General features: G+C 46.9%; 1 protein-coding gene across 1 annotated transcript; it reads left to right on the top strand.

The window, feature by feature from the left end:
* The first annotated feature begins 788 nt into the window (after positions 1-788).
* LOC100277656 (uncharacterized) lies at positions 789-2,054 on the top strand. Its single transcript, NM_001151165.2, is given in 3 exon segments — positions 789-1,204; positions 1,320-1,553; positions 1,639-2,054. Coding segments are annotated over 3 exon segments (603 nt in total). The 5' UTR covers positions 789-970; the 3' UTR covers positions 1,774-2,054.
* Positions 2,055-26,805: the final 24,751 nt, after the last annotated feature.

Below are 26,805 nucleotides of genomic sequence, written 5' to 3'. Positions count from 1 at the left end.
GTGACGGACAGCGTGGCCAACAGGGTTACGGGAAAGGAAGGAAAGGTTGGGCCGTGCGCCTTCCACAGATGAATAAACCCCGGCCTCCTGCCCCTGGGTTGGGCCGCGAATGGACGGGCCTAGCTTTGTGTTTCGTTCGGTGATGACACAATGGAACTCTTCAATCAATCAATGGCATATAATAATAATAATAAGAATAAATATATTTCAATGGCGTTGATTCGTTGAAGGAATCTCCTTTTTTTTGCGAAGGGCTGCATCCGTTAACCTGGGAACTGATTCCGGCCCAGCTCAACCAAACTCTGCAACGTACGTATGTGAAAGAGGAGGAGAAACTGAGAAAGGGAAAGGAGGCCGGCCACTACGCACGGAGAATTTGGTTCTTTATTAATCCCCCCTTTCGAGTGCCATCACTCAGCTCAAGAACAAGGAACGCCGAAAGAAAAAGCGTGTCCACATACTCCTCCATTCACCGCCTCTGCCGCTCACACGTGTACTACTACTACTACTACCTGACGAAGTGAACGCGGCACACAGATTTGTCTTTGCTGAAGAATCCGGCTCCTTTCATTTGTTAGAAGGATCCCAGATCTAGATGCAGCAGCGCGATCTGAAACCGTGTTGTCGGCCAGCCAAGCTGCGGAGTACTTGGTACTCCCTCCGTTTCTTTTTATTTGTCGCTGGATAGTGCAAAATTACACTATCCAGCGACAAATAAAAAGAAACGGAGGGAGTATTTGTTTAGTCAAATTTGACGGTGGAAACCGAAGCTGCCATTGCCAGTACCGCCGAGGCGTACCGCCGAGGCTGCTGCTACTACTAGAGGCTATCGGGCTGCCTGCCGACTCCCGGGCCTACCTGGTCAAACTTGGCGAGCCTGGGGTCGCATCGCGTCGCGTCCGCCCTTCGCCGCAGCCGTCGGTCCGGGTGCGGCGGCCCTCCCTAGCCCGTGCCTGCGCGCGGCGCGGCGATGGATACGGAGGCGGTCCCGGCGCTGGCGGTGGTGGACGCGCGGTTCTGCGCGGCGGGCGCGGCCACGCTGGCCGTGGCCAAGGCGCTGAGCATGTCCGGCAGCGACTTCGCCGTCACGGACGCGGCCACGGGCGCGCCCGTGCTGCGCGTCGACGGCGTGCTCTTCAGCCTGCGCCGGCGCTGCGTGCTCGTCGACGCCGACCGCCGCCCCGTCCTCACCGTCCAAGAATCGGTTCGGTTCCTTCGCCTCTCGCTCGCTCGCTCGATCTGTCCTGTCGGTGTCGGGGGCTATAGCTCCTCCAGTCGAGTCATGACCTTGCGCTGCTTGGACGGCGATGAGAACGCAGGCGCTGATGCTGAACACGCGGTGGAAGGTGTTCCGGGGCGACAGCACCCGCCGGCGGGACCTCATGTTCAGCGTCGTGAAGCCGTCCGTGATCCAGCTGCGGGGGCCCACCAAGGTCAGCGTCTTCCTCGCCAGCAACGACGCCGAGCAGGCCTGCGACTTCAGGATCACCGGCAGCTACCACGACGGCGCCTGCGCCGTCTCCCTCGGCGACTCCGACACCGTCATCGCCAAGGCAAGTGCGCTCTCGGCTCTCCCTCCTCCTACCCACCCGTTCTTGGACTGACACGTATTGTTTGTTGGTTCGGTTGGCGTTGCAGATCGACCGGCGGTTCAGCGTGGTCAGCGCGCTGCTGGGGAAGAACTCGTACAGCGTCACCGTCAACCCGGGGATCGACTACGCCTTCGTCGTCGCGCTCGTCGTCATCCTCGACGAGATGCATTACCAGCGATGACACGCACGCTTCAGTTTTGGTTCCAAGCCGCGCGCCTTCCCTTCTGCTGTTGGCTGTTGCGTGGAATAAGGCTCGCCCCGTTCTCGAATGTTTGTCGCGAGAGACTACTTAATTTCCATACGAGGATCTTAACCTTCCTAGGCACTTGGCAGTTCCATCTGGCCGTGTACTCGACACGGACGTTCTCTATTTGTTAAATACCTATGCTATTTATTGTACACTTAAATATTCTACATATTTTACTTTTAATTAATTTATTGTCTAAAGTATAAAATCTACAAGAGAGAGATTTAGACGACGTTTTATAAGACACAGTTTGAGCGTTTGAGACGAAGAATTTATATATATATATATACTAGGTAGGTGCCCGTGCGTTGCAACGATATACAAAATATTCCAATAAATGTTAGTGTCCTTGTGTTTATTTATCTTTGTGTTAATGGTATATCCGGAGGAGCATGAAAAGAAGCGGGTGAGAGAGCGTGAAATAGAAACGATACAAGTGCACAATATAAAAACATGTAGTGTGTACAATGCAAATAGTAGCTAGCAATTTTACATAAGAATAAAATACAAGTGAGCTAAACATTAGCAGCATCCACTGCACCCTTTTTCTGACATTCATCATCTACAACTGAGTATCAAAACATCATTCTAGGAAACAGTTTAATACATCTGAAACAATTACAAAGAATTAGCAAAAAGGGAAACATTTTTTTTGTTTTCATTCTCATTCCTCCATTGCAAAAGAAACAAAAGGATCTTTTATAGCCTTTCCCCCTTTCTAGTAACTTAATTGAACAGAACGAATTAAAATGGATATCCAGATCCTATCAAAAACCTTGTTACTCTTACTTCTAAACACATAATGGACCCTAAACATGTCAGTACTCAAAGTTGTATTCATTTACAGAAAGCATATTAACATATCAGAAGGTTAAAGAAGCCAATGGCGGTTATGTTCCTGTGTATTATGAGATATATCTAGTGTACGTTTGCCTGAATAATTCATAAAAGACACCACCTGGAGTGGTAACCCTATAATGTTACAGAACAAACTTGCACATTCACAAGAATTACACCATGTCTACCGATGGGTTACCCTTCCAGAGATCATGGCGCTGCTCGCATCAAGACTCCTAGAGGCCTGTGACGAGACGAAGAGGATCTCGGTCGCTGATGATGACGACTTACTAACATTGGTCGAGTATGTCTCTGAGGTTTCTAGCAGAATCAGGTCCTCTTCAAGCATCATCCTCAAGATGAGCTCAAGTTCTCCAACAATCTCCCACATGGAAGGCCTGTCATCAGTTTCATCCTAGCAACACTTGGTTGCTAGTGATACGAACCTCTCAAGTTGGCCAAGGTTTTTCTTAAATTAACTGGTTTGTTCTTCATTTTGCAAATTGATAGCAATGCTGCAATGGCACCATGAACCAGTAAATTCTCAACCAATATTTGCTCTCTAAACTTCTGGTGGCAGATTACAGCAGCATAAACAATAGAACAAGTGAATAACTCACTCTGAATCATTAAATCATCATTTTCACTATCAAATGTCCTCACCAGAAGCTCAAAACTGCTACGAACCTACCAGTGCCGACCTGGAGTCCTGGCTCGACTGGTCGCCACCCGCCATTGCCTAGCCCGCCTCCTGCCGCGCCAGCACATATCTCTACTACTATTAAGAACCTAAGGGGTAGCCTGTTTCTCCGTGGTTCTGCCAAAAAGAATAGAAGAACAACAACAAGCCAATAACTAACGAACCCACACCACAATTCCATACCTACCACTACAAGTCTCAAGGTGTCCCTCACCCCCGTAAAAAAGTTTCAATGGCATGTAGGTTAAAGGTCATTACTGAAGAAATGTGGCTCAAGGTATGTTGTATGTCTCATAATCAGGATGTCAACCTTGAAAATTGTGGACTGGTTCTATATCAATTATTGATCAGATATGTAGACATAAGCCTGCTATTCACGTAACTATTCATATATTTTAGTTAATAAAAAGTTGTGTAAACAAATTGCCATCAGGATATGCATCAGGGCCAATCTTGAAATCTTCCATACTCAGATCAATGAAATGGTAAGGATCAATGCTCACAAGAAGAATTGTTGACAGCAGAAGCTCAGCTCCAGTTCACCTACACTAATAATCATTTTCATAAGTGATGTTTTACCAAATGCTTTCAGTAAGTAATAAACCAACTGAAAGAGAACAAAAGTATGCAAGTATACCTTTTTTGCTTTGTACTACACAACCGAACAGCTGCCTTGTCACAATAAATTTTCGTTGTTTGCATACTGATATTAGGGATTAGGGAGAGGAGAGCGTCTTAGACTGTAGTTATATGGAAGCTGATCATAGGTGCCGCTGTAAGGCAAGTGAAGAACAACCTTCAGAACAAAAAGAATAGAAGAACAACCACAAGCCAATAATTAACGAACCCACACCACAGTTCCAAACAGAACAACCACTTTTACAAAAAAAACCAAGATTGAGAGCTCTCTCTTTATCTCTCAAGCACAACTATGGAGGAAAGGAAACATTGTAGTACCAGAACAAAGTTTACCTTGAGTGTAATTCCAGAGCCAAACCAGACGTCACCAGAAACCTTCAAGCTATCAAGCTCGGCTATGCTGCAAATGGACTTGAATCGGACAAGGAAATTGACAACCTGTATTAGGGAAAATTTCATCGGTGCTTGTTGTGATCTGACACCAGTTGAGAGGAGTGACAGTTTTTACTAATCGATGGTTGAGGAGAAGACTGTATTAGGGAAAATTTCATCGGTGCTTGTTGTGATCTGACACCAGTTCAGGTAATTAGGGCCTACACCCCATGCACCCCTCAGGGTAGCTATCATGGACACAAACTTCACAAACCCAGTTATTCAGGAGAAGACTGAATTAATTACACAGTCTATGGATACAAGTTCAAATATGCTGGTTAATAATAGATTGATAAATATCATCTGTGATAAAAAGAACATACCAAGAAATCCTAGAAAGTAGGCAAAGGCCAGCCAACAATCAATAACCAAAATAACTGTACCAATAAACCCTACAACATGAGGGGTAAACGAAAAAGGAATTAGATTGTGAAATGTGAATTCGACAAAATATTAGCTACAGTAATGAACAACCATCTTCCTATGGCAATATTCAACACCAGATATGATCTGCATAAGAAGTTAATAAGAAAATTACTGAACTAAGCTCATTGAACCAAATAAACACAAATAATCAAGTTGTTGATAACAAATATGAGAGAAGCATGATAGCTAACAAATAATATGAATCAGCTCACCAAACAGCTTATACCAACCATCAACCATGTACAGATCGGACCACAAATTACAATGCATTGTTCAATAGAAGCCACCTGCTGAAAGAACACCATGCTTCTTCTTCGTGTAGTCTTCCCTTCTCAAGGATATAATCATCATGCACAATGACAAGAACCATTTTCTTAGACCTGCAGATGGTACCGTTGACTTAGTTATAAATTTCTACAAAAACTAAGTAGGACTTAGTTATCATCATGCACATTGTTATTATCTGGATTAGATAGCACGTAGAAATGTAAATAAACAATTAGTGATACTTTACTAACTACCGCTTCTGGATTGGATCTGAATTAGATAGCACATAGATCTGGCAAGACAGGTTATGTTTACATATAACACAATGAAGTGGAAATATTATTTACCTGCATTTGATATTGTGAAGCAGCTTGCTTAAGCAATTTATCACAACTATATTCCTTACAGTTTTTAAGAAGTATTCCTTGCTGACTTCATTTTTTTGTTAAAAATATAGGATAAGCATATTAATAGCTTTCATGCAAGTTCTATAAAAAACAATAAAAATCCCATGTGATTACTTGTGACTTACTGACTTGCGTCAGTATGTATCTTATAAGAGAAAATTAGTATTACTTGGGTGCCCTGTTTGTTCACTATCTTGTTTCATCTCTTCAGGGAGTTCAGTCTCAGATGATGCAGCAAATGCGAACGAAACAATAATAATCAGAGGAATGACTAAACCACGGTGCCTTGTTCATTCCAGAGTCAGTCATCCTGCACAAATGGACAAAAAACAAAAAAAAACGTGTTAGAGTCAGTCTCCAATCAGGCACATGAACAGATGACTAATATATTAATATTCATACAAGTTAAGGGATATAACTTTAAAATACAGTGTTGTAACTTCTAGTGTTATTTCTAATTCTCTCCCTAGATTGCAATTGAGTATCTCCATAATCATCATGGCAATCTGCATACCAATAACCGACATCTTTTTCTTGAGGAAAGTCCCATTTAAATCTCAGATTTCTTGATGAATTACACCCATCACACAAGAATGAGCAGTCACACAAAACCTACCTGGCTGAAATCTTTCCCAATCTAGAAATGGAAGTAAAAAATATAAACACATCCTTTACATGTCATCTAAAAATGGGACATGTACATTGCATTAATAAAAAAATATCGTTTGAGTAGGGGAAAAGAGAGAACGCTGGTGCCTCTAGAAAAAAAGAAGGTTAAAATTATTTAACATACTTGAATGATTATCTAAACAAAGACATTGAACTTAGTTCAATCAAACATGCTAAGATACACAGAAAACTACCAAAATTTAACAATCGGCAAAAAAATCCCCTAAAAAATCCCCTGTAGAGTTCAATGCTTTCCAAGGTCTGATTCGCTAACTAAATCCCCTAAACTGTAACAGTCGACAAAAAAATCTGTTCCTACAACGGTACATGCAGAATCAACAAATAAATCATTGAATAGAAAACCAAGAGGGCAGAGGTTCACTTACAACTCTGATGTAGGGGGAGTCCTGGTGCTTGAGCAGGTCGTGCGTCTGTTTGACGATGAGCTTCATGGTGAATAATAACTTGTAGAGGAGGCAGAAGGCGGAGGAGGGCCCGCGGCAGTTGCCGGTCATCCAGGGCTCGACGTGGTCTCACGGACTGTACATGTTCCTAAATTTGAAACGCTAAATGCTCACCATCTCTTCTGCCAAAAGCATTTTTGCTACTCTCGCATCTGCAGTTGCTGGAGCATCCAACACCTCCCTTTATTCAACCAAACATTTAAAACATAAGTAAAATCCAATATGTACAATTTCAGATGAGATCATCTCAACTTCAATGAAGTACCTGATAGCGTTCACAATATTTCTTGAGACAGCTTGACTTCTTACAATATTTCTGAAGCTGGAGTATTATTAGGCTTAAGTTGCAGTCACATTAACCATTTCCACATCAATCATAGGCTTAAGCTGGTTGCCTTCAGTGCCATCACCTTTTGATATGATGTCTAGTTCAACTTAGATGCCTGGTCAGTGTTTGGCATCACATGACCATACAAATTATGAAGAGCCTTTTCTGTTAATGCATGAGAAAAGAACTCAACAAATCCATACCCCTCTGGAAGAAAAGATGGCACCATAGAACGCATTCTCGGCTCGCTACACTAATAGAGGCTGAACTTGCATATCGCAATCGGGCAATGCAGTATGCATATAACCTAATTATAAAGAGCCAGGAACGGGAAGAATCACGAAAAATATTCTGGGACTCCGTTGAAACTGGAGAGAAGGCACTGGAAGTGTTATTTGAAATGAGAAACATGCGCACTCAAGCAGCAAAGGATGCTGATAAGAATGTAAAGAAGAAGAAAAAACATCAAAAGGAACAAACCCAAGTCTGTGCTGGAGAGGACCTTGGATGGGCGCGATGCTCTTACTATCTGCAAGAGACTGACAAGAGAGAAAGACTGCAATAGGAAGTTGGGCAAGTACGAGGAGAAAAGTAAGGCTTACTTGTGTATCACCAATTTCAGCAGACTCAAGGAAGTTGATCTAAACGAAACCTCAACGATGCAGAATAGGAGGCTTCGCGAACGCCTTGATGCCTTAACAAAGACAGGTGCTATATCTATATCTATGCCTTGTTTGTAATACGAAATCACGCTTAAATTTCCTGATACTTAATCATTTGTTGGCCACCTTCTCTGAACACTGTAGATACTGAATGAGGCAGAACACTGGTGCGGGAGAAGCTAGAAGAGTTGTCGATCAAAGAACGGCAACATAGCAGGAGACGGGAAGGAAAAGAGACCATGAGATCGAGGAGAACTGGTACACCTATAAGATCAAGAGATGACAAGGCTAAACCGACCATGCAGAAGTGCTACGAGTCTGAGGCCGAGAAATATCATGCTAGTGAGACAATTTCGGTACCGAGGGCCTCGTCACTCCCAAGTCCACCCTATAGAGCAACCGGCATGTATGGAACTTCCAGATATGTTACAGATCAGTCAGTGCTACTGCAAAAGAGTGAAGCACTCCATCACCGAGGATTTACCAGACCGGAAGATGGTGAAAACATGAACCATGTTGGCAAAGGAAACGTGGACAGGTGGCTCCATATGCTCATGGATAACCAACAAGAAGATCATGCTGCGTACCATTCTTCAGACGAACACGATAATGACGAGGAGAATGCTTCGGATGAGCAGCGAACGCAGAGCCGGGTTGACGAAGAGAGCTGCAGGAATGGGATAACTGAATATTCTGATGAGATCATCGAGGTCGAGGACGAGATTGTTTCTGACCAGGGAGCAGAAAGAGGGAGGAACAACTTTGGAATTAAAGACAGAGAGGAAAAGAATATTTGGTTCCATAGGACTGACAGCACCTGGGGTTTCTGGTCACTGCCATCATCACCCTCCATGATCCTGGGAATGAGAAAAGGTGTGGAACGCATGGCTGTCGACGATGACCGCAAATATGGCTATGAGGATTCAGTGTCTAGGAGCAGCACTAAGTTTCCGCGCCCAGCAGCCTGTGCAGCTGCGCCTCGACGCTAGAGCCCAAGACGTCGCCCACGAACCTGTACACCTGAGCGAAGCGCAGGTCGTCCGGAGACAGGGGGAACTGAACCGTCTCGACGTCGACGCCCGGGACCGAGGCACCATCGTCAGCGCACCAGATGTATATAGATAAAATGTTGATCTGTGTACAACCAAACCAGATGTATATAGATAAAATGTTGATCTGTGTTCAAACCAACATTGCACTATTCAGCAGGATTGGTTCTGGAGCTAATTTGAAGCAAGATTTAAGTCTCATGAAAGGAGCTAATTTGAAGCAGGATCTTGTTTCCATCATTTTTTGTGCTATCAATAGTCTGTAGTTGTGGATGCTTAAAGTTAGTGTGCATATATTAAATTTAGTGGGCAACTGAATCACTTGGCTAAATGATTCTGACAAAGAGCTTCACATGAATAAAAAAACAAACAAACTGGATCACTTTAGTAATGAAAAAACGATTCAGTTATAAGCCACAGAAAAAGTTGAGACTACGGCCAGGAAAGAACCTTGTGCTAGCAAAATCCATAACGCTACTGCCCCTACCAACTGCCGCAAGCCAACCTCATCAGCAAGCTACCGCAGAACAGTGTTCACCCATGGCTTCAGCCTGTTACCACTGGAACACTTCTAAATACCAATGAAGCTGCCATATTAAATAAGGGAAACCGAAATGGTTGGATTGTTGCATGAAAGCAGTAAATATTTCAACAACAAAAAAAACTTGTGTTGAAACAATAAGTCAACCCATTGATCGATGTACTTCAGAAGTTCAGAATATATAGGGTAAAGTGTTTCAGTTAGAGTCACCCTGATGTCAGATGACTGAAGACATTCTGAAATTGAAATTGTCATCTGTTCTTTTATGACAGCAATTCAAGTGGCGTTCAGCGTCAACTGCTGGTCAGAAGAAAGAGAAGGTGTAGGCATACCTAAGATGAGCTGGGTTGTTGTTGAATCGGGAGAGTGGGATGGGGTCCGTGCGTGGGTGCTTGCCCGTGCAGGCAGTACGACGCTTGTCTCCTCCCCCAGCGCCCCATGGAGGCGCGAGCACGACCACGAGAAGGTGAGGCCCGAGTCCCTGAGGTCCAGCTCCACCGCGCCGGAGCCAGTGCCGCCACGAGGGAGAGGAGCTATGAGAAGAGTACCAGCGACCGCGACGACACGAAGAACCAATAGAAGTCAAGGTTGGCGGGAGTACCTGGGCCTGCGGGGCGGAGGAGGAGGAGGAGGGAGGAGTTGGTGTAGAGATCGATGGCAGCGGCGACGGCATCGGAGCCGTGGACGACGGCGTGCTCGCCCGCGAGGATGATCTTGCCGGGTGCGCGGGCGTGCACTTCCAACGGGCCCCGATGCTCCGCCGTGCCAGCGACTGGATCCATGGCAGGGCACTGGGTACGCCGCCGCCGCCTCAACGCCACCACGCTGCCGCCGCGCTAGTTCGTCACTGCGAGACAAAAGACACGTGCGTCGCTTCCCCCGGGCCGGTTGGCCGTGTCCGGCCGTCGCTGTTCTGTTCCTATTTCTTGGCAACTCCGCGCCGTTTCACCTCTGGAGGACCGACAGCGACGACGCCAGTAGATAGACCTCTCTGGCCACCTCCGGCCCTCTGCAACGGCGAGGAGGGTGGGGTGGCCTCCCTGTCCGGGCCCAGGCTCGGGCCGCTGCTCCCCTCGTCCTTATCGACGCTCAGAGAGGGGAGAGACGGGACGGCTATCTCGGGGCTCGAGAGGGGATTGGATCGCGCCGCTCAGCATGCCGAGGAGAACTGTATACTGGGGGAGTGGATCGCGCCGAGGAGTGGATTGCGGTGGACCAGGATGGGCGGGCACGGCCGTGGATCGCGGCGAGGAGCAGATGGTTGAGGGAGTGGATCACGCCGATGGAGAAGGGAGTGAATCGCGCCGAGGAGGAGAAGGGAGTGGATCGCGCCGAGGAGTGGATCGCGGACCTTCCATCCGCGGCCTCAGGCAGAACTGTGCGCCAGCAAAAACTGTGAACGCCTACACTAAGACCTTATAGAGTAGTAATATATATATATATTTCATATTCTTTTTATTTATTATCGTTTAATTTAAAAATAAACTAGCGGACGATAAATAATTGAGATCTGAGGATAAATAATTGAGATCTGAGGTGGTATCCGAACATGTACCCATTTTCATCCTCAACATAGGCACCACTAAATGCACTTTTTTACATGTCTAGCTTACGGAAACTGTCTTTAGACGGGTGACCACTATGAACTCAATGATTGCCAAACTGACGTATATGCCCGTTATGGAAGACGACCGATGAGAAAAATGTTTGTCCTTGTTGCAGTGGCGGAGACAGAGGAGATGGAGAGGTGATAGGCCGATAGGCGGGGTGGGGAGTTTAGGGCCTTGGGGGGGGGGGGGGGGGGGGGGGGGGCGGTGCGGGTTGGGGGACGAATCCTATTGCCCAATAGTATCATATTATCATCTTAACCTGCAGATAGCGTTATTTGTATGATGAGCTTAATGTCCCTGTACAGTAGTAGTAACTCAGTAAGTAAGCGCGGCAAACAAGACTCTCGTTGTCAGGTTCAAACGAGCGAGGCTGCTTGGCGCCGTTGCGGCCTCCTGACGCCGAGCGCGGCGAGCAGCGCCCTCACGAGGCCAACCGCCGCGTGGCACGACGCCCTCGGCCGGCACCTCCTCCCCCTCTTCAGCTGGGACGAGGAGTGGTACGACGGCGGCGGCGATATTGGCGGGAGCTGACGACGAGCCGCCGTCGTCTCGGCGGGCGCGGGCGACACGGCAGCCGTGGCGCCGCCGCTCTTGGGCGTGCCGGGCTTGGACTCCCACAGGAACGGCACGGCCCGGGGCCGCAGGCTGTAGTAGACGCGGAACGATGCGGCCGCCTCGCCGGCGACGCTGCTGCCGGCTCTCCTGGTGGAGATCGGCCGCAGAGCGAGCTGCTGCTTGGGATCCATGAGCAAAAGCGGTAGCTTTATTTCGGCGGCGGCGGCTGGATATTATTCACTGGAAACAACGTGGTGATTCTGATTCCCCCGAAATAAAACCACCCGAATTGAAGCCGAGCATCACGCTTGCAGTGCCCAGAATGCGCAGAGCTAGCTAGCACTCAGCGGCGCAGGAGCAAGCAAGCGAAGCTGAGGACTTGATATATACTCCTGCAGTGAAGCTTTGACTTGTGCTAGCTAGGCTAGCTGGATCGGTACGAAGCTGCTGCTGGCCTCGCTACTCGCTAGAGGCAGGTGGCAGGAACATGAGGCTACCAGAGACCGTGAGTTGGAAGCTAGCTAGCTACTAGTTCCGTTTCGATTATTTGATTAATTGGTCGAGAATCCTGCCCAACGTACTGGCTGTCTTGAATAATGATCATTAAGCAGCTGATATATGACGCATTATTGAAATTGGTTTCGTTCAAGAGGACATGGGAACTGGGATGCAGTATTCACTGTAGAAATGCACATTGCCCTGCGTACTTGCACGGTACAGGCACAGCTGATGCGCATTGTCCAGGGCTCGATTTGAAAAGTATACTTCTTTTCTTCTCCATGAACCATGATGGTGTTTTGTTTTCGTAGTTGTTGGAAGTTAGTAACAAAGTAACGCGTTTGATGACGTGAGGTATTGCAGGACCCACTACACCGAGACCATCGCTTCCGGGGTCCCAAACTCCCAAGCCCCGAAGACTTCTGTTGGCCCTAGCTAGAGGATTTTGATGGCATGATGCCTCACATCAGGATTCAGGACACCCTAAACGAATACCTATGTTGCGCTAAGGCTTAGGAAGTCAAAGGAACGGCTCATCGAACCCTAAGCTGATATAAGTCTATCTCCAGCAATTTACCTATTTTTATAGCTATATTCAAACTTCACTCTGCAAACAGTGTCTTCAACGGGTCTCTCCGCGGGCAGGCGCCAGCCGCAAACGGCTAGTTGATGTGGCAGCTGTCTGGTGGCGTACCGGACTGTCCGGTGCCACGTTGAAAAAGGAAACCAGCCAATCAGATGGACGGGCGACCGTTGGCAACCAAAAATCTAGTGACACACCGGGCTGTCCGGTGAGCCTGAAGATAGGAAAGTTTTTCGGTTTCCTTGTAGAGAAGGCAACGGCTTCTAAGCCTTTTGGGGCTATAAAAGGAGCCCATAGGCGCCCTCTCCTGGTACCTAAGCATTCTAAGAGCACTCTACAACTCCGAGACTCTGCGACCACGTTGTTCTAATGTTTGAGAGAGATTTGAGCATGTTTTTTAGCTGTCACTTTGTCTTTGTGTTCATACACTCTCTTCTTTGCTTTTGTGTGTGTTGTTGTTGCGTTGTGCCCTTGTGTGCGTATTCTTACTCTTCTCTTACTTTGATTTTGATTGTAATCATATTGTCTAAGGCGTGAGAGACTCCAACTTGTGTAGATTCCTCACAAATAGAATATTATGATATAAGGAAGAATTGTGGTACTCAAGTTTGGTCTTTGAATCACTTGATAGGGGTTGAGTGCAACCCTCGTGTATTGGGACGCCACAACGTGAAGTAGGCAAACTTATTATGCTTGACCGAACCACGCGATAAAAATTGTCGTGTCTCTTGTGCCGTTTACTTCATTGCAATTTTTATCTCTTCGAGGTTCCAAATTCTCACTTGTGATATTGCTATAACTCTAAATTATATCTTGATAAAACAATCAAGTGAAATGAACTTCTCTCTTTCTCTCTACTCTCAAATTTGGTTTTATTTACCCTAACTTAGATTATAGACCAAGTTTGTGTTACTTGGAGCAAGTTTTGCAGGATCACCTATTTAGGTGCTCTCATCATATAGCAGTCAGACATGGCCTATTTGGGACAACTTTTTTCTGAAGGGTTATTCTAGATTCCTGAATAATCTAGATGCCACAAGAATCTGGATAATACAGGACTTACGTGCAGAAGAAGATGCAGGGGTCTACATGGTTTAGAGTTTAGGAAGCGATGGATTTTTCCCGTCGCGATGACTCGACGAATTATGCATTCATATTGATTTGGACTATTTTCACAGAAGTGATTCTCATAAACGCGGACTGAGAAATGAAATGGTTGGCATTGAGAAGCCTATTTTTACGACCAGAAGCCAAAACAAACAGGTCTATAAAAAGGAAGCTTAAGATTATTAGGCTAGATCTCCCGCATAACTAGGGGTGAGGGGAAGCTAGGTATTGATGCTCACTAGTATTTGAACTTGTAATCTTTTCCTTCTTTGTGTTCATCAATTGATGAGTAGCAACATAAAGTAGGATATTTCACACATTGTCTCATGAATCTCTTTAATTACTCGTATGCCAACTCTCAATTGTGTTCAGGTTCAACACAATCATCGACCTTTGCCATGCTCTCTCCTAATTTGTTCTCATACTGTCTATACCTCGTCATTGTTACACGATGTCAGTTATTGGTCACTCCCTTTTGACTCCTGAAGGATATAAAAAACAAGGCAACACAAAGAAGAGTTAATGAAAGGGAGAAGCTTGTGGTTAGTTAATGAAAGGGAGAAGCTTGTGGTTTATTCATTTGTGTTGCCTTGTTCTTTATATCCTTCAGGAGTTAAAAGCGAGTGACCAACAACAATTATCAAGGCTTCAAAGTTCATGATCTGCCTTTTCTAAAACACACAAAAGTTAACAAGGACCAATATCTTTTTACCTTTTACACTCCCTTACGGGAGAAGCCATTGTAAGACCCCCTCCTTGTTCAATAAAAGGAGGGGTCGACCTCATGGGAGTAAGACACATAGACACGAAGAGAACAACACAGAGAGACTTAGGAACTTTCCCACTCTCGCTCGTTTGTAACCTCCTACTACAAACAATCAGGTGTCGTTAGCACAAGACACCGAAGACTGGAGTAGAGACATTCAGCCCGGACCAGTATAACCCTTGCCTCCACTTAACACACCATCTAGGTCTAAAACGCGCATACACAAATTTACTCGGTGGTGCTAATTCGAAACACCAACAACCAACTACCAAGTATAGCATATCGAACAACACAAGGAGGTATGTCGACTGCTTGGAGATAGGAAATGTCTAACACCGTGCCTCTACTAGGGTAGGGACCTAGTGCGACTTCAGAAACAATATAAGAACAACAGGATATTTAGGTCTTAACAGGTGAAATCTGAGTTTTGTGTAACCTCTCTTCTCTCTTGCACTATATAAAAGAGGGGGTGAGCTGCATTTAGGGTGATCCCCACCTTGAACATTAATTCAATTTAGTCTGATCCAAAGTGGTTCTATTTACAGATAATAAGCTTAATATGACACACTATTCATCTAGCAGGTGGACATAAAAAGAGGAATTAAGATCATTAGGCTAGATCTCCAAGCATAGCCAGGAGGCGAGGGGAATATATTTATTGATACTAATTGATATTTGGGCTTGTGATTGTTGATGTTTATAACCACTACCGACGAGTGAATTTGTGTGTGCGTGTTCTGAATTTAGATCGTGTGCTCAGTGGGCACAAGATTTATACTGGTTCGGACAGAATGTCTCTACTTCCAATCTTCGGTGGCTCATGATACCGACACCTTATTGTTGATTGCTCGTACTAGGGTTACAAACGGGCGAGAGAGGGAAGGATCCCAAGACTCTATGCGATGTTAGTGGCTAAGTCGTCGAGTATTGTTGCCTCTTTCGTCTCTTCCCTAGATTGGGCTGGTGTCGGTGTTTCGGGTCCGACCGCGCACCCGGGGTTGCCCCTCAAGGTGCTTTTTGGAGTAGGACGGTGTTATCGACTGTAGCTCGATGGTTCGTGCTAAATGCACGAGAGGTTGTGGACAGCTGTGTATAAGTTTGGGCCGCTTTGAGATGCGTAACGCCCTACGTCCTGGCTGGAATGCTTTATGCGGTGGGTTACAAGGGAGCTCTCTAGTGCCGGAAAACGTAGAGAGCGGGGTGGATGGCTAAGTGACGAGTGATGTCTCTCTCTATCGATCGTCTTGAAGGGGTGCCCCCTAGGCCTTATATACTCGACCGTGGGGCATTACGTGTGGATATGATAACAACGTGAGCCAGAGTAGTAGTGAACTAACTGAGTCTATCTTCCTATAGTTCAGCTGACTCATCCTCGCCCAGTTCCGACGTACGGGGCTCCTGTGCGGGAAGGTCGGGTCACTGCTCGCAATTATTGCTCAGATGTTGTTGGGTCGTCTGGGCTTGCACCGACCCGGCCTTGTGCTGATTTGTCTCACTGTTCGTTCCTCCCAGGCCCACGAGGGGGATGACCTTACAAATTATGGGGCTTTTGGACCTTTCGTGAGGTCTTTTATCCTTCTAGTGGACCCGGGGGATATCTGTCCCCCACAAGCCCCCAATCTTTGGGCTGATTTTGAAATAAACGGCCCAAAGATCCCAGGTCCAGCTTGCGGTATTTGATTTTGCCAGGGAATGCTTTTGGAAATGAGTTTGCCGGGCCACTGCTTCAGAATTCTGAGCGATCCGGTTAACACGTCTTCTTTTTATTGTCTTCTCCTGCTATTATTCCTCAAAATTTGGTGTTCTGTCTCGGCTTTGTGCTTCGAAGGTCAGCATTTTGTACTGTCGAACTGTGAAGTCCATTGGGTGTAGCCCCCGAGCTTCGAGTAGATTTTTGCAGACAATCCACTCGAAGGTCTTCACTTCAGGTATTATCAGAAATCATTTTTATCTTCCACTCGTGTTTTTTCAGAGGTCAGTCTAGCCTTAACTTTGCCTTGTGCTTTAGAAGTCAGCATTTTGCTTCTTCGGGGATGATGATTCATTGGGTGCACCAAAGGTGCACCCAATGGGTGTAGCCCCCGAGCTTCGAGTGGATTTTGAAAATAATCCACTCGAGGGTCTTCATTTCGTGCTTTTTTCTGAGAATCGTCCTTTTCTTTTGTTGAATGCCTTAGAGGTCAGCATTATGTCATCAACGTTATGCTTCAGAGGTCAGCATACATTTTTGTTTTTGAAGCCGAGTACACGATCTGCCCATATCTTGCTAGGTCTGGCAATTTATTTGATCTGCAACTGATTGGACGTTCGATAGATGGGTCTTAACTAGTCTTCATGTCACTTCATGCTTTGATGCTTCTGTTGATTAGACTTGTACCTTATCAGCTATATTTGGCTTTCCTTTGATCCTTGCTGGTATCTCTTTTCTGTCTTGGAGTATTCATTGCGTATACTGCACGGATGTGACAGTTTTGGAAAATATACTGATAATTTCTGGGTGTCCCCCCCAATGGGTGTAGGCAAGGGACGGCTTGGTACGCTGAGCGTTTAGCAAACTGCTTCTGAGTAGTAACTTGATGTGACCGCGGGTGTAATCATATCGCCTGCGCAGTTGACTGGAGTCCCAATGGGTGTCGTGTTACATGAAACGGCGTCAGCCGCCTGACGTGTCTTTAGATGGTTTGAATTGCATATTGAATTTTTGTGACTGTTCGGTGGCCGTGGTAGGAGGTGAGCGGTTGCCTTCTTCTTCTATAAATAGTGCTCTTACTTCTCCAGCATTTTCACGCTTCTTGCTACTGCTTTCTGCTTCATCTCCTCTCCTTCCTTCCACTTCCGCCATGGGCAAGAGCAAGAAAGGTGGCAGCTCTTCACATCACTCGGGTGACAAGCGCAAGCGCGAGCTGACTCCTCCCTTGGAGGACTTCGGCAACTCGGAATACTCGGAGGAGGAGTTCTCCTCCGAGTCCGAGGGTTCTTCGGCTCCTGCCTCTCCCCCGACGTCGTCTGATGATTCAGACGACTCCCAGGGGATCGTCGCGGAGGTATGGACCTACATCCGGGCCATCGAGCGTGCCGGGCTCGAGGGCTCGGATGAGTCGGAGTACTCCTCGGACGAGGAGGATTCCTCCGACTCGTCCGAGGAGGGCAGCGGCGGCGACGGCGGTGACGGCGACGACGACGAAGGCGACGGTGACGGTGGCAGCAGCAGCGACAAGGGCGGTGATGGCAGCGGCAAGGGCGGCAGCGGCGACGGCGGCGGCGGCAGCAAGGGCAGCAACAAGGCCAGTGGCTAGATGCCACTGGTTTTAGATGTTAGTGTAGATTAGTAGTAGAAATAGTATTAGCGAAATAATGTAGTAGTAGCTAGTAGTATGGTTAGTTAAATGTAATGTAGTAGGACGGAAGGCATCAGCTCATAATGAGTTGATTTGTAAGTTCGGTGGTACTTATCGTATAATGAAGAATGGTTTCGATCCCTCTTGTGCATATCATTCTGCCTTCTTGTTGATCGTCATTTGTATTGATGCCTACCGCAGAGGTTGTTTCTGAACGTAACACTTAAGTAGCAACTTAGAATCGTTGAGCCATGCCTCAGACTGCCTTCTTCACGATGCCAGCGCTTTAGTAGTGGTGGTCGAGTGATTATTAACGATGTCGGGGCCTTTTAAAGGTGATGGCCGAGTGATAATGGGTCGCGTCAGTGTTTTAGAAATAACGACCGAGCGGTTACTGGCGACGTCGGCATTTTAGAGGTAACAGCCGAACGATCACTGGCGACGTCGGTGTTTTAGAAGTAGCAACCGAGTGGTAATGGGGACTGTGTCGGTGTTTTAGAAATAACGACCGAGCAGTTACTGGCGACTTCGGCGTTTTAGAGGTAACATCCGAACGATTACTGGCGACGTCGGTGCTTTAGAGGTAACAGCCGAGTGATAATCAGACCGCGTCGGCCACTTTGAAGGTAATAGTCGAGTGAAGTCAGATAATGTCAGCGTTTTTAGAAACAACAGCTGAGTCAATTTGAGCCGCATCGGCGGTTTTGGAAATAACGACCGAGTGATGACATGGCACGCCAGCGTTTTAGAAATAACCGCTGGGTAATGACTGGGCACTTTTTGGAAATGGCATTTGGCCCGGGAAAACCCCATATGTACTGCACTGTCGCACGCCTCCACGCTCCGTGCCCTAGCTTTTGCTTAGCTTTTTGCATCCAGGCTTTCTCTGCTTTCCTGCAACATCGCTTCTGCTCCGCCCGCCAGCGAGGTTGAGATGGCGCCCAAGCGGAAAGCTTTGAGTTCATTCGTCCCAATCATTCCCCCCATTGATCCCAACAGTCAGTTGCCCTTCGCAGGTAACCATATGTCTGTTGTCTCCGAATCCGACCTTCTTCATCTCGTTTCCATCGGGGTTCTTCCTCCGAAGGAGCTCTGCTCGTGGCGGATTTGCCGTGGGGTCACTGTTTTGACAGAGGACACCCATGAATCTGTCATTTACGTTCCTTTTCTCATCCGCGGACTTGCTCTGCCCATTTATCCTTTCTTCCGCGGTCTCCTTGATTTCTATCGCCTGAATCTGACCCATCTGAATCCCAATTCCATTCTGCAAGTTTCTGTTTTTGTTCATTTATGTGAAGCCTTTCTTGGAGTTTTGCCCCACTTTGGCCTTTGGAAGTATCTGTACCACTGTCGGCCTGGGATGGCCGGGGGCAGCACCAGCTGGTGGGGGGGGCGAGCTTGGAGATGCGCCGTGGAAGGAAGACTGATTACCTCGACATCCCCCTCAAGGACAGCATCAAGGGATGGCGCCTGGAATGGTTCATCATGGAGAATCATGGGAATTCCCTCCCCCCACGGTCAGGGAGACAGCCGGATGTTCGCACTCTGAGCCGGACCGAGTCCCCCACGGACCAGGAAGTGGCTGAAGCAGGGGTTTTGTTAGCAGAAGTTGGATTGCTGAAAGAAAGGGGTCTGACTGCAGAAGCTGTGGTTGCTGACTTTGTTTTCAAGAACATTCAGCCACTGAAAGACAGAGCATATTCGGCTTATTTGTACCGAGGCTTGGCTGACTCAACCCGGGTAACCAACAGAAGAATTCCTGCTGTGGATTTAGTGAGCCGGCTTGAGATGATACTCAGAGGCAAGGTATCAAAAATCGGAGCCCCTGTTGCATACTCGGCCTGGAATCTGCCTCCTTCCCAGGCTTTTAATAGTTTCGTGTCAAATCCTCCTGCTGGTGATAGAGGTTTGGGTCTTAGAGTGCGACCCTCTCCTGAAGAAGTTAGTGCTTTGGTTGCCTGCTCGGAGAAATTTCCGACGACGAGAGGCAGGTTCATTTTGAGGTGCCTTTGAATCCAAGTGATGTAGAGATAAGTGCCATGCTTGATATGTTGGCCGAGGATTCCTCTGATGCCGCTCCTGCTGAAACATTGGTGGTGGCGCCCATCCTTGAGGCTGACAAAGCTTTGGACGCTCAGAAGTCTGTCAATGTTCGTCCGAAACGTTCTCGCCGAGCCGATCAAGCCTCTTTTCCTGTTGAGGGGGAGAAAAAGAAGAAGAGACGTCTTCATCGGGTGTCTAGCTTGCATCAGGATGCCGGTCTTTCTGCTCCTGTTGCTGAGGAAGTGCTAGTGCCTGAATTTACTGAAGCTGATCCCAATGGGTGTGACCTGTCTGACGCTGACCCCAATGGATGTGATGTCCGTGTTGTTGATGAGGATGATGAAGAAGAGGACGAAATCCCTCTGATTTGGAAGAACAACCGGCGTTACATAGCTAGTGGGGAAAGTAGTGGTGTTCCTTCTCCTGCCTTGTCTGCCCTCATTGGTCTGCAAGAATTATCTCTGGCGAACTTTGATCAAACTCTTGAAGACATGGTTTCATAAGATCTGTTATCAGAACCGGCAGATGGTGGCGTGATGGATGTTTGTGCTGGTGTGCTCGATGCCGGGTTGGGGTCATCCCGGGCAGCGTCTCGCGCCTCATCGACCTTGGAGCGCGGTCTTGAGGGTCAGGAAGCTGGTTTGGATTGCCCTGCTCCCATGGAAGTGACTGAGGGACCTTCAGCCTTAGAGGTGGCTGCTGCAGAGAACTCGGCCCTTAAGGATGGTGCTGGCGCTTACCTAGCCCCCGAGGGTGTTGTCGGGGATGATTCAGCTCGGATGGGTAGCGCAAACTGTGACCCAGCCCCCGAGGGTGTTGCTGGAGATGATCCAGCTCGGATGGGTAGCGCAAGCTGTGACCCAGCCCCCGAGGGTGTCCGAGCGGGTTCTCCCTCTTGCACTTCCATGGATGTTCACGTAGGGTCTTCTCCTCCACACTCTGGTTGCATGGTGATAGCCCAAACCTTCGGTCAAGGAGTCGCTTTAGAGGCCAGCGTACCCGACGACAGAGTTTTGGGTTCTGCTGATGACACTGAATTGGTTCCTACTGATTCGTTGCAAGTTGCTCCAGGTGGTGATCCTTCGCCGAGCCATCAGTTGATCTCTCACGATTTGGGGGTCCCCTCATTCTTCTCCAACCTCCAGGTATTTTGGTTTCTTCTGGTCTGACTTTTACCCAGGCAGATAATTATTCTCATGCTTGTCTGCTTTTAATGCCAGGCGTTGGTCGATGAGATGTCTAGTCGGCTGAAGTTGCAGGGTGCTTCTGTCCCAGAAGGAGCTTTGTCTCTGGCGCGTTGGAATCCGGTGCTGCTTCAGCGGCGTGTTTCTGACTTAGAGGCGACAAATGCTGGTTAGTGCTCTTTTTGCTTTTTTCGGCTACCTGATTAAACTGCTTCTTATTTTAACACCTTTGCTTGATTGTTTCTTGCTGATAGCACCTAGAGGGGGGGGGTGAATAGGTGATCCTGTATACTTCAAAACTTAAGCCACAAAACTTTGATTAAGTGTTAGCACAGTTAATGCCAAGTGGCTAGAGAGAAGATCTTGCACAATATGATAATCACAAGGAGTTCAACACAGAGTAGACACAGTGATTTATCCCGTGGTTCGGCCAAGTACAAAACTTGCCTACTCCACGTTGTGGCGTCCCAACGGACGAGAGTTGCACTCAACTCCTCTCAAGTGATCCAATGATCAACTTGAATACCACAGTGTTATGCTTTTCCTTTCAATTTCCCGTTTGCGAGGAATCTCCACAACTTGGAGTCTCTCGCCCTTACACTTGAGATTCACAAAGAAATACGGAGTAAGGGAGGGAAGCAACACACACAAATCCACAGCAAAATGCGCACACACACGGCCAAGAATCGAGCTCAAAAGACTATCTCAAAGTTCTCACTAGAATGGAGCTCGAATCACTTAGAATGACAAACGAATGCGCGAAGAATGAGTGTGGATGATCAAGAATGCTCTTAGGTTGCTTGGTGTCTCCCTCCATGCGCCTAGGGGTCCCTTTTATAGCCCCAAGGCAGCTAGGAGCCGTTGAGAACAAATCTGGAAGGCCATCTTTGCCTTCTGTCGTCGGGCGCACCGGACAGTCCGGTGCACACCGGACACTGTCCGGTGCCCGATTTCCTTCCTTAAACTGCGCAGTCGACCGTTGCATATGCAGGAGCCGTTGGCGCACCGGACATGTCCGGTGCACACCGGACAGTCCGGTGCCCCCTTCCGACCGTTGGCTCGGCCACGTGTCCCGCGCAGATCGCGCGGCCGACCGTTGGCCCTAGCCGACCGTTGGCTCACCGGACAGTCCGGTGCACACCGGACAGTCCGGTGAATTTTAGCCGTACGCCGTCGGCGAATTCCCGAGAGCGGCCACTTCGGCCGAGGCAGCCTGGCGCACCGGACACTGTCCGGTGCACCACCGGACAGTCCGGTGCCCCAGACCGAAACAGCCCTTTGGCTGTACACAGCCACCTCTTTCCTTTTCTTTTTCTTCCTGTTTCCAATACTTAGACAAGTGTATTAGTACACAAAGCCAATGTACTAAGACTTAGAAACGTACCTTTGCTCTTGATTTGCACTTTATTCATCCATTGCATAAATTCACATTTAAGCACTTGAGTTGGCACTCAATCACCAAAATACTTAGAAATGGCCCAAGGGCACATTTCCCTTTCAATCTCCCCCTTTTTGGTGATTTATGCCAACACAACATAAAGCAACTAGAACAAGTGAAAAATCACTTCAAATAACACTTAAATTTATTTTGATTCATTTTTGGCATATATGGATCATCCTTTGCCACCACTTGGTTTGTTTTTTGCAAATCAAACTCAAATCTCTATCTCTAAGTCAAACACACATGTTAAAGCATATAGAGAGTTGTTCCAAAAGAGATTGATCAAAGATTTCAAAAAAACTCCCCCTATTTCCCATAATCACCACTTCTCCCCACAAGAAGCCAACTTTTGACAAGAGACACAATAAAAGAGTTTTGCCAAAACAGAAAGCTCTATTCTACTATTTTCAAAATCTCTCAAGTGGTAGCTGATCCATTTATCACTTTGGCCTTTATTTTCTCCCCCTTTGGCATCAAGCACCAAAACGGGATCAATCTTGGCCTTTTAACCCCATTGCCTCACCAAAATCTTCAATTAAGAGTACAAAGGCAATAAGATCATAGAGATGAACTTGGAATAAGTTACCCTCTCATCGGAGTGCAGTGGAAGTCTTGCATGGTCCAAGTTCACCTTTTCCCTTTTAATTCTCCTTTGAGACTACAACAAGCAAACTCAAGCATACGGTTAGTCTCAAAGGGTCAAGTTGTAACACATCTCCCCCTCAAACTGTGCATCACTTTGCAACGGACTTGTGAGATCCAGGGAGTGTTTGTACAACTTGAGCACCACAATAAGCAACAAAATGCAGAATGAACATGATCAAAGGCATAAACACATGTATGCTACAATTCAATCCAAGTTCCGCGAATCTAAGACATTTAGCTCACTACGCAACCTGCAAAAGGTCTTCTCATCTAGAGGCTTGGTAAAGATATCGGCTAGCTGGTTCTCGGTGCTAACATGAAACACTTCGATATCTCCCTTTTGCTGGTGGTCTCTCAGAAAGTGATGCCGGATGTCAATGTGCTTTGTGCGGCTGTGTTCAACAGGATTTTCCGCCATGCGGATAGCACTCTCATTATCACATAGGAGTGGGACTTTGCTCAGATTGTAGCCAAAGTCCCGGAGGGTTTGCCTCATCCAAAGTAGTTGCGCGCAACACTGTCCTGCGGCAACATACTCGGCCTCAGCGGTGGATAGGGCAACGGAGGTTTGTTTCTTAGAGTTCCACGACACCAGGGACCTTCCTAAGAATTGGCACGTCCCTGATGTACTCTTCCTATCGACCTTACATCCAGCATAGTCGGAATCTGAGTATCCAACCAAGTCAAAGGTAGACCCCTTTGGATACCAGAGTCCGAAGCAAGGCGTAGCAACTAAATATCTAAGAATTCGCTTCACCGCCACTAAGTGACACTCCTTAGGATCGGATTGAAATCTAGCACACATGCATACGCTAAGCATAATATCCGGTCTACTAGCACATAAATAAAGTAAAGACCCTATCATTGACCGGTATGCTTTTTGATCAACGGACTTACCTCCTTTGATGAGGTCTGTGTGTCCGTCGGTTCCCATCGGCGTCTTTGCGGGCTTGGCGTCCTTCATCCCAAACCTCTTTAGCAAGTCTTGCGTGTACTTTGTTTGGGAGATGAAGGTGCCATCCTTGAGTTGCTTCACTTGGAACCCAAGGAAGTAGTTCAACTCGCCCATCATCGACATCTCGAATTTCTGCGTCATCACCCTGCTAAACTCTTCACAAGACTTTTGGTTAGTAGAACCAAATATTATGTCATCGACATAAATTTGGCACACAAACAAATCACCATTACAAGTCTTAGTAAAAAGAGTTGGATCGGCTTTCCCAACCTTGAAAGCATTAGCAACTAAGAAATCTCTAAGGCATTCAAACCATGCTCTTGGGGCTTGCTTAAGTCCATAGAGCGCCTTAGAGAGCTTACACACATGGTCGGGGAACCGATCATCCTCGAAGCCAGGGGGTTGCTCTACGTACACCTCCTCCTTGATTGGCCCGTTGAGGAAAGCGCTCTTCACATCCATTTGGTACAACCTGAAAGAATGGTGAGCGGCATATGCTAGCAAGATTCGAATTGACTCTAGCCTAGCCACAGGAGCAAAAGTCTCCTCGAAATCCAAACCTGCGACTTGGGCATAACCTTTTGCCACAAGTCGAGCCTTGTTTCTCGTCACCACCCCGTGCTCGTCCTGTTTGTTGCGGAACACCCACTTGGTTCCCACAACATTTTGCTTCAGACGAGGCACCAGCGTCCAAACTTCATTTCTCTTGAAGTTGTTGAGCTCCTCCTGCATGGCCAACACCCAATCCAGATCTAGCAAGGCCTCCTCTACCCTGAAAGGCTCAATAGAAGAGACAAAGGAGTAATGCTCACAAAAATTAACTAATCGAGAACGAGTCGTTACTCCCTTGCTAATGTCACCCAGAATTTGGTCGACGGGATGATCCCTTTGAATCGTCGCTCGAACTTGGGTTGGAGGTGCAGGTTGTGCATCTTCCTCCATCACATGATCATCTTGTGCTCCCCCTTGATCACACGCCTCCTGTTGATGAACCTGTTCATTATCTTGAGTTGGGGGTAGCACCATAGTTGAGGAAGATGGTTGATCTCGTTCATCTTGTTCCTGTGGCCGCACTTCTCCAATCGCCATGGTTCGTATAGCGACCGTCGGAACATCTTCTTCATCTACATCATCACAATCAACAACTTGCTCTCTTGGAGAGCCATTAGTCTCATCAAATACAACGTCGCTAGAAACTTCAACCAAACCCGATGATTTGTTGAAGACTCTATACGCCTTTGTATTTGAGTCATAACCTAACAAAAACCCTTCTACAGCTTTGGGAGCAAATTTAGAATTTCTACCCTTCTTCACTAGAATGTAGCACTTGCTCCCAAATACACGAAAGTACGATACATTGGGTTTGTTACCGGTTAGAAGCTCATATGACGTCTTCTTGAGGAGGCGGTGAAGGTAGACCCTGTTGATGGCGTGGCAAGCCGTGTTCACGGCTTCCGACCAAAAACGCTCGGGGGTCTTGAATTCTCCAAGCATAGTCCTCGCCATGTCGATTAGCGTCCTGTTCTTCCTCTCTACCACACCATTTTGCTGTGGTGTGTAGGGAGCGGAGAACTCATGCTTGATCCCTTCCTCCTCAAGGAACTCCTCCACTTGAAGGTTCTTGAACTCGGACCCGTTGTCGCTTCTTATCTTCTTCACCTTGAGCTCAAACTCATTTTGAGCTCTCCTGAGGAAGCGCTTGAGGGTCCCTTGGGTTTCAGACTTATCCTGCAATAAGAACACCCAAGTGAAGCGGGAAAAGTCATCAACAATAACTAAACCATACTTACTCCCTCCTATGCTCAGATAGGCGACGGGTCCGAAGAGGTCCATATGCAGCAGCTCCAGGGGTCTTGAAGTGGTCATCACATTCTTGCTGTGATGTGCTCCTCCCACTTGTTTACCTGCTTGACAAGCTGCACAAGGTCTATCTTTTTCGAATTGTACATTAGTCAAACCTATCACGTGTTCTCCCTTTAGAAGCTTGTGAAGGTTCTTCATCCCCACATGTGCTAAGCGGCGATGCCACAGCCAGCCCATGCTAGTCTTAGCTATTAAGCATGCATCTAGACCGACCTCCTCTTTTGCAAAATCAACTAAATAAAGTTTGCCGTCTAATACACCCTTAAAAGCTAGTGAACCATCACTTCTTCTAAAGACAGACACATCTACATTTGTAAATAGACAGTTATACCCCATGTTGCATAATTGACTAACAGATAGCAAATTATAACCAAGAGACTCAACTAAAAACACATTAGAGATAGAGTGCTCATTAGAAATTGCAATTTTACCTAACCCTTTTACCTTGCCTTGATTCCCATCACCGAATATAATTGAATCTTGGGAATCCTTATTCTTGACGTAGGAGGTGAACATTTTCTTTTCCCCCGTCATATGGTTTGTGCATCCGCTGTCGATAATCCAGCTTGAACCCCCGGATGCATAAACCTGCAAGGCAAATTTAGGCTTGGGACTTAGGTACCCAACTCTTGTTGGGTCCTACAAGGTTAGTGCAAATATCCTTAGGGACCCAAATGCAAGTTTTGTCTCCCTTGCATTTTGCCCCTAACTTCCTAGCAACTATCTTCCTATCCTTTCTACAAATAGCAAAGGAGGCATTTAAAGCACAATAAATTGTAGAAGGTTCATTTACTACTTTCCTAGGAGCATGAATAGTATTCTTTCTAGGCACATGATGAATAGCATTTCTCCTAGTCATATTTCTACCATGCATATAGGAAGAACTAGAAGCAGTCATGGCATAAGAATCATAAGCATGTGAATCAAAAGCATCATAACTTCTAAAAGCATTTCTAG

Source organism: Zea mays, chromosome 1, assembly GCF_902167145.1.
Source record: "Zea mays cultivar B73 chromosome 1, Zm-B73-REFERENCE-NAM-5.0, whole genome shotgun sequence".
Classification (NCBI taxonomy): Eukaryota; Viridiplantae; Streptophyta; class Magnoliopsida; order Poales; family Poaceae; genus Zea; species Zea mays.
The sequence above is the reverse complement of the archived record's forward strand: the minus strand, read 5'-3'. Positions and strand labels throughout refer to the sequence as shown.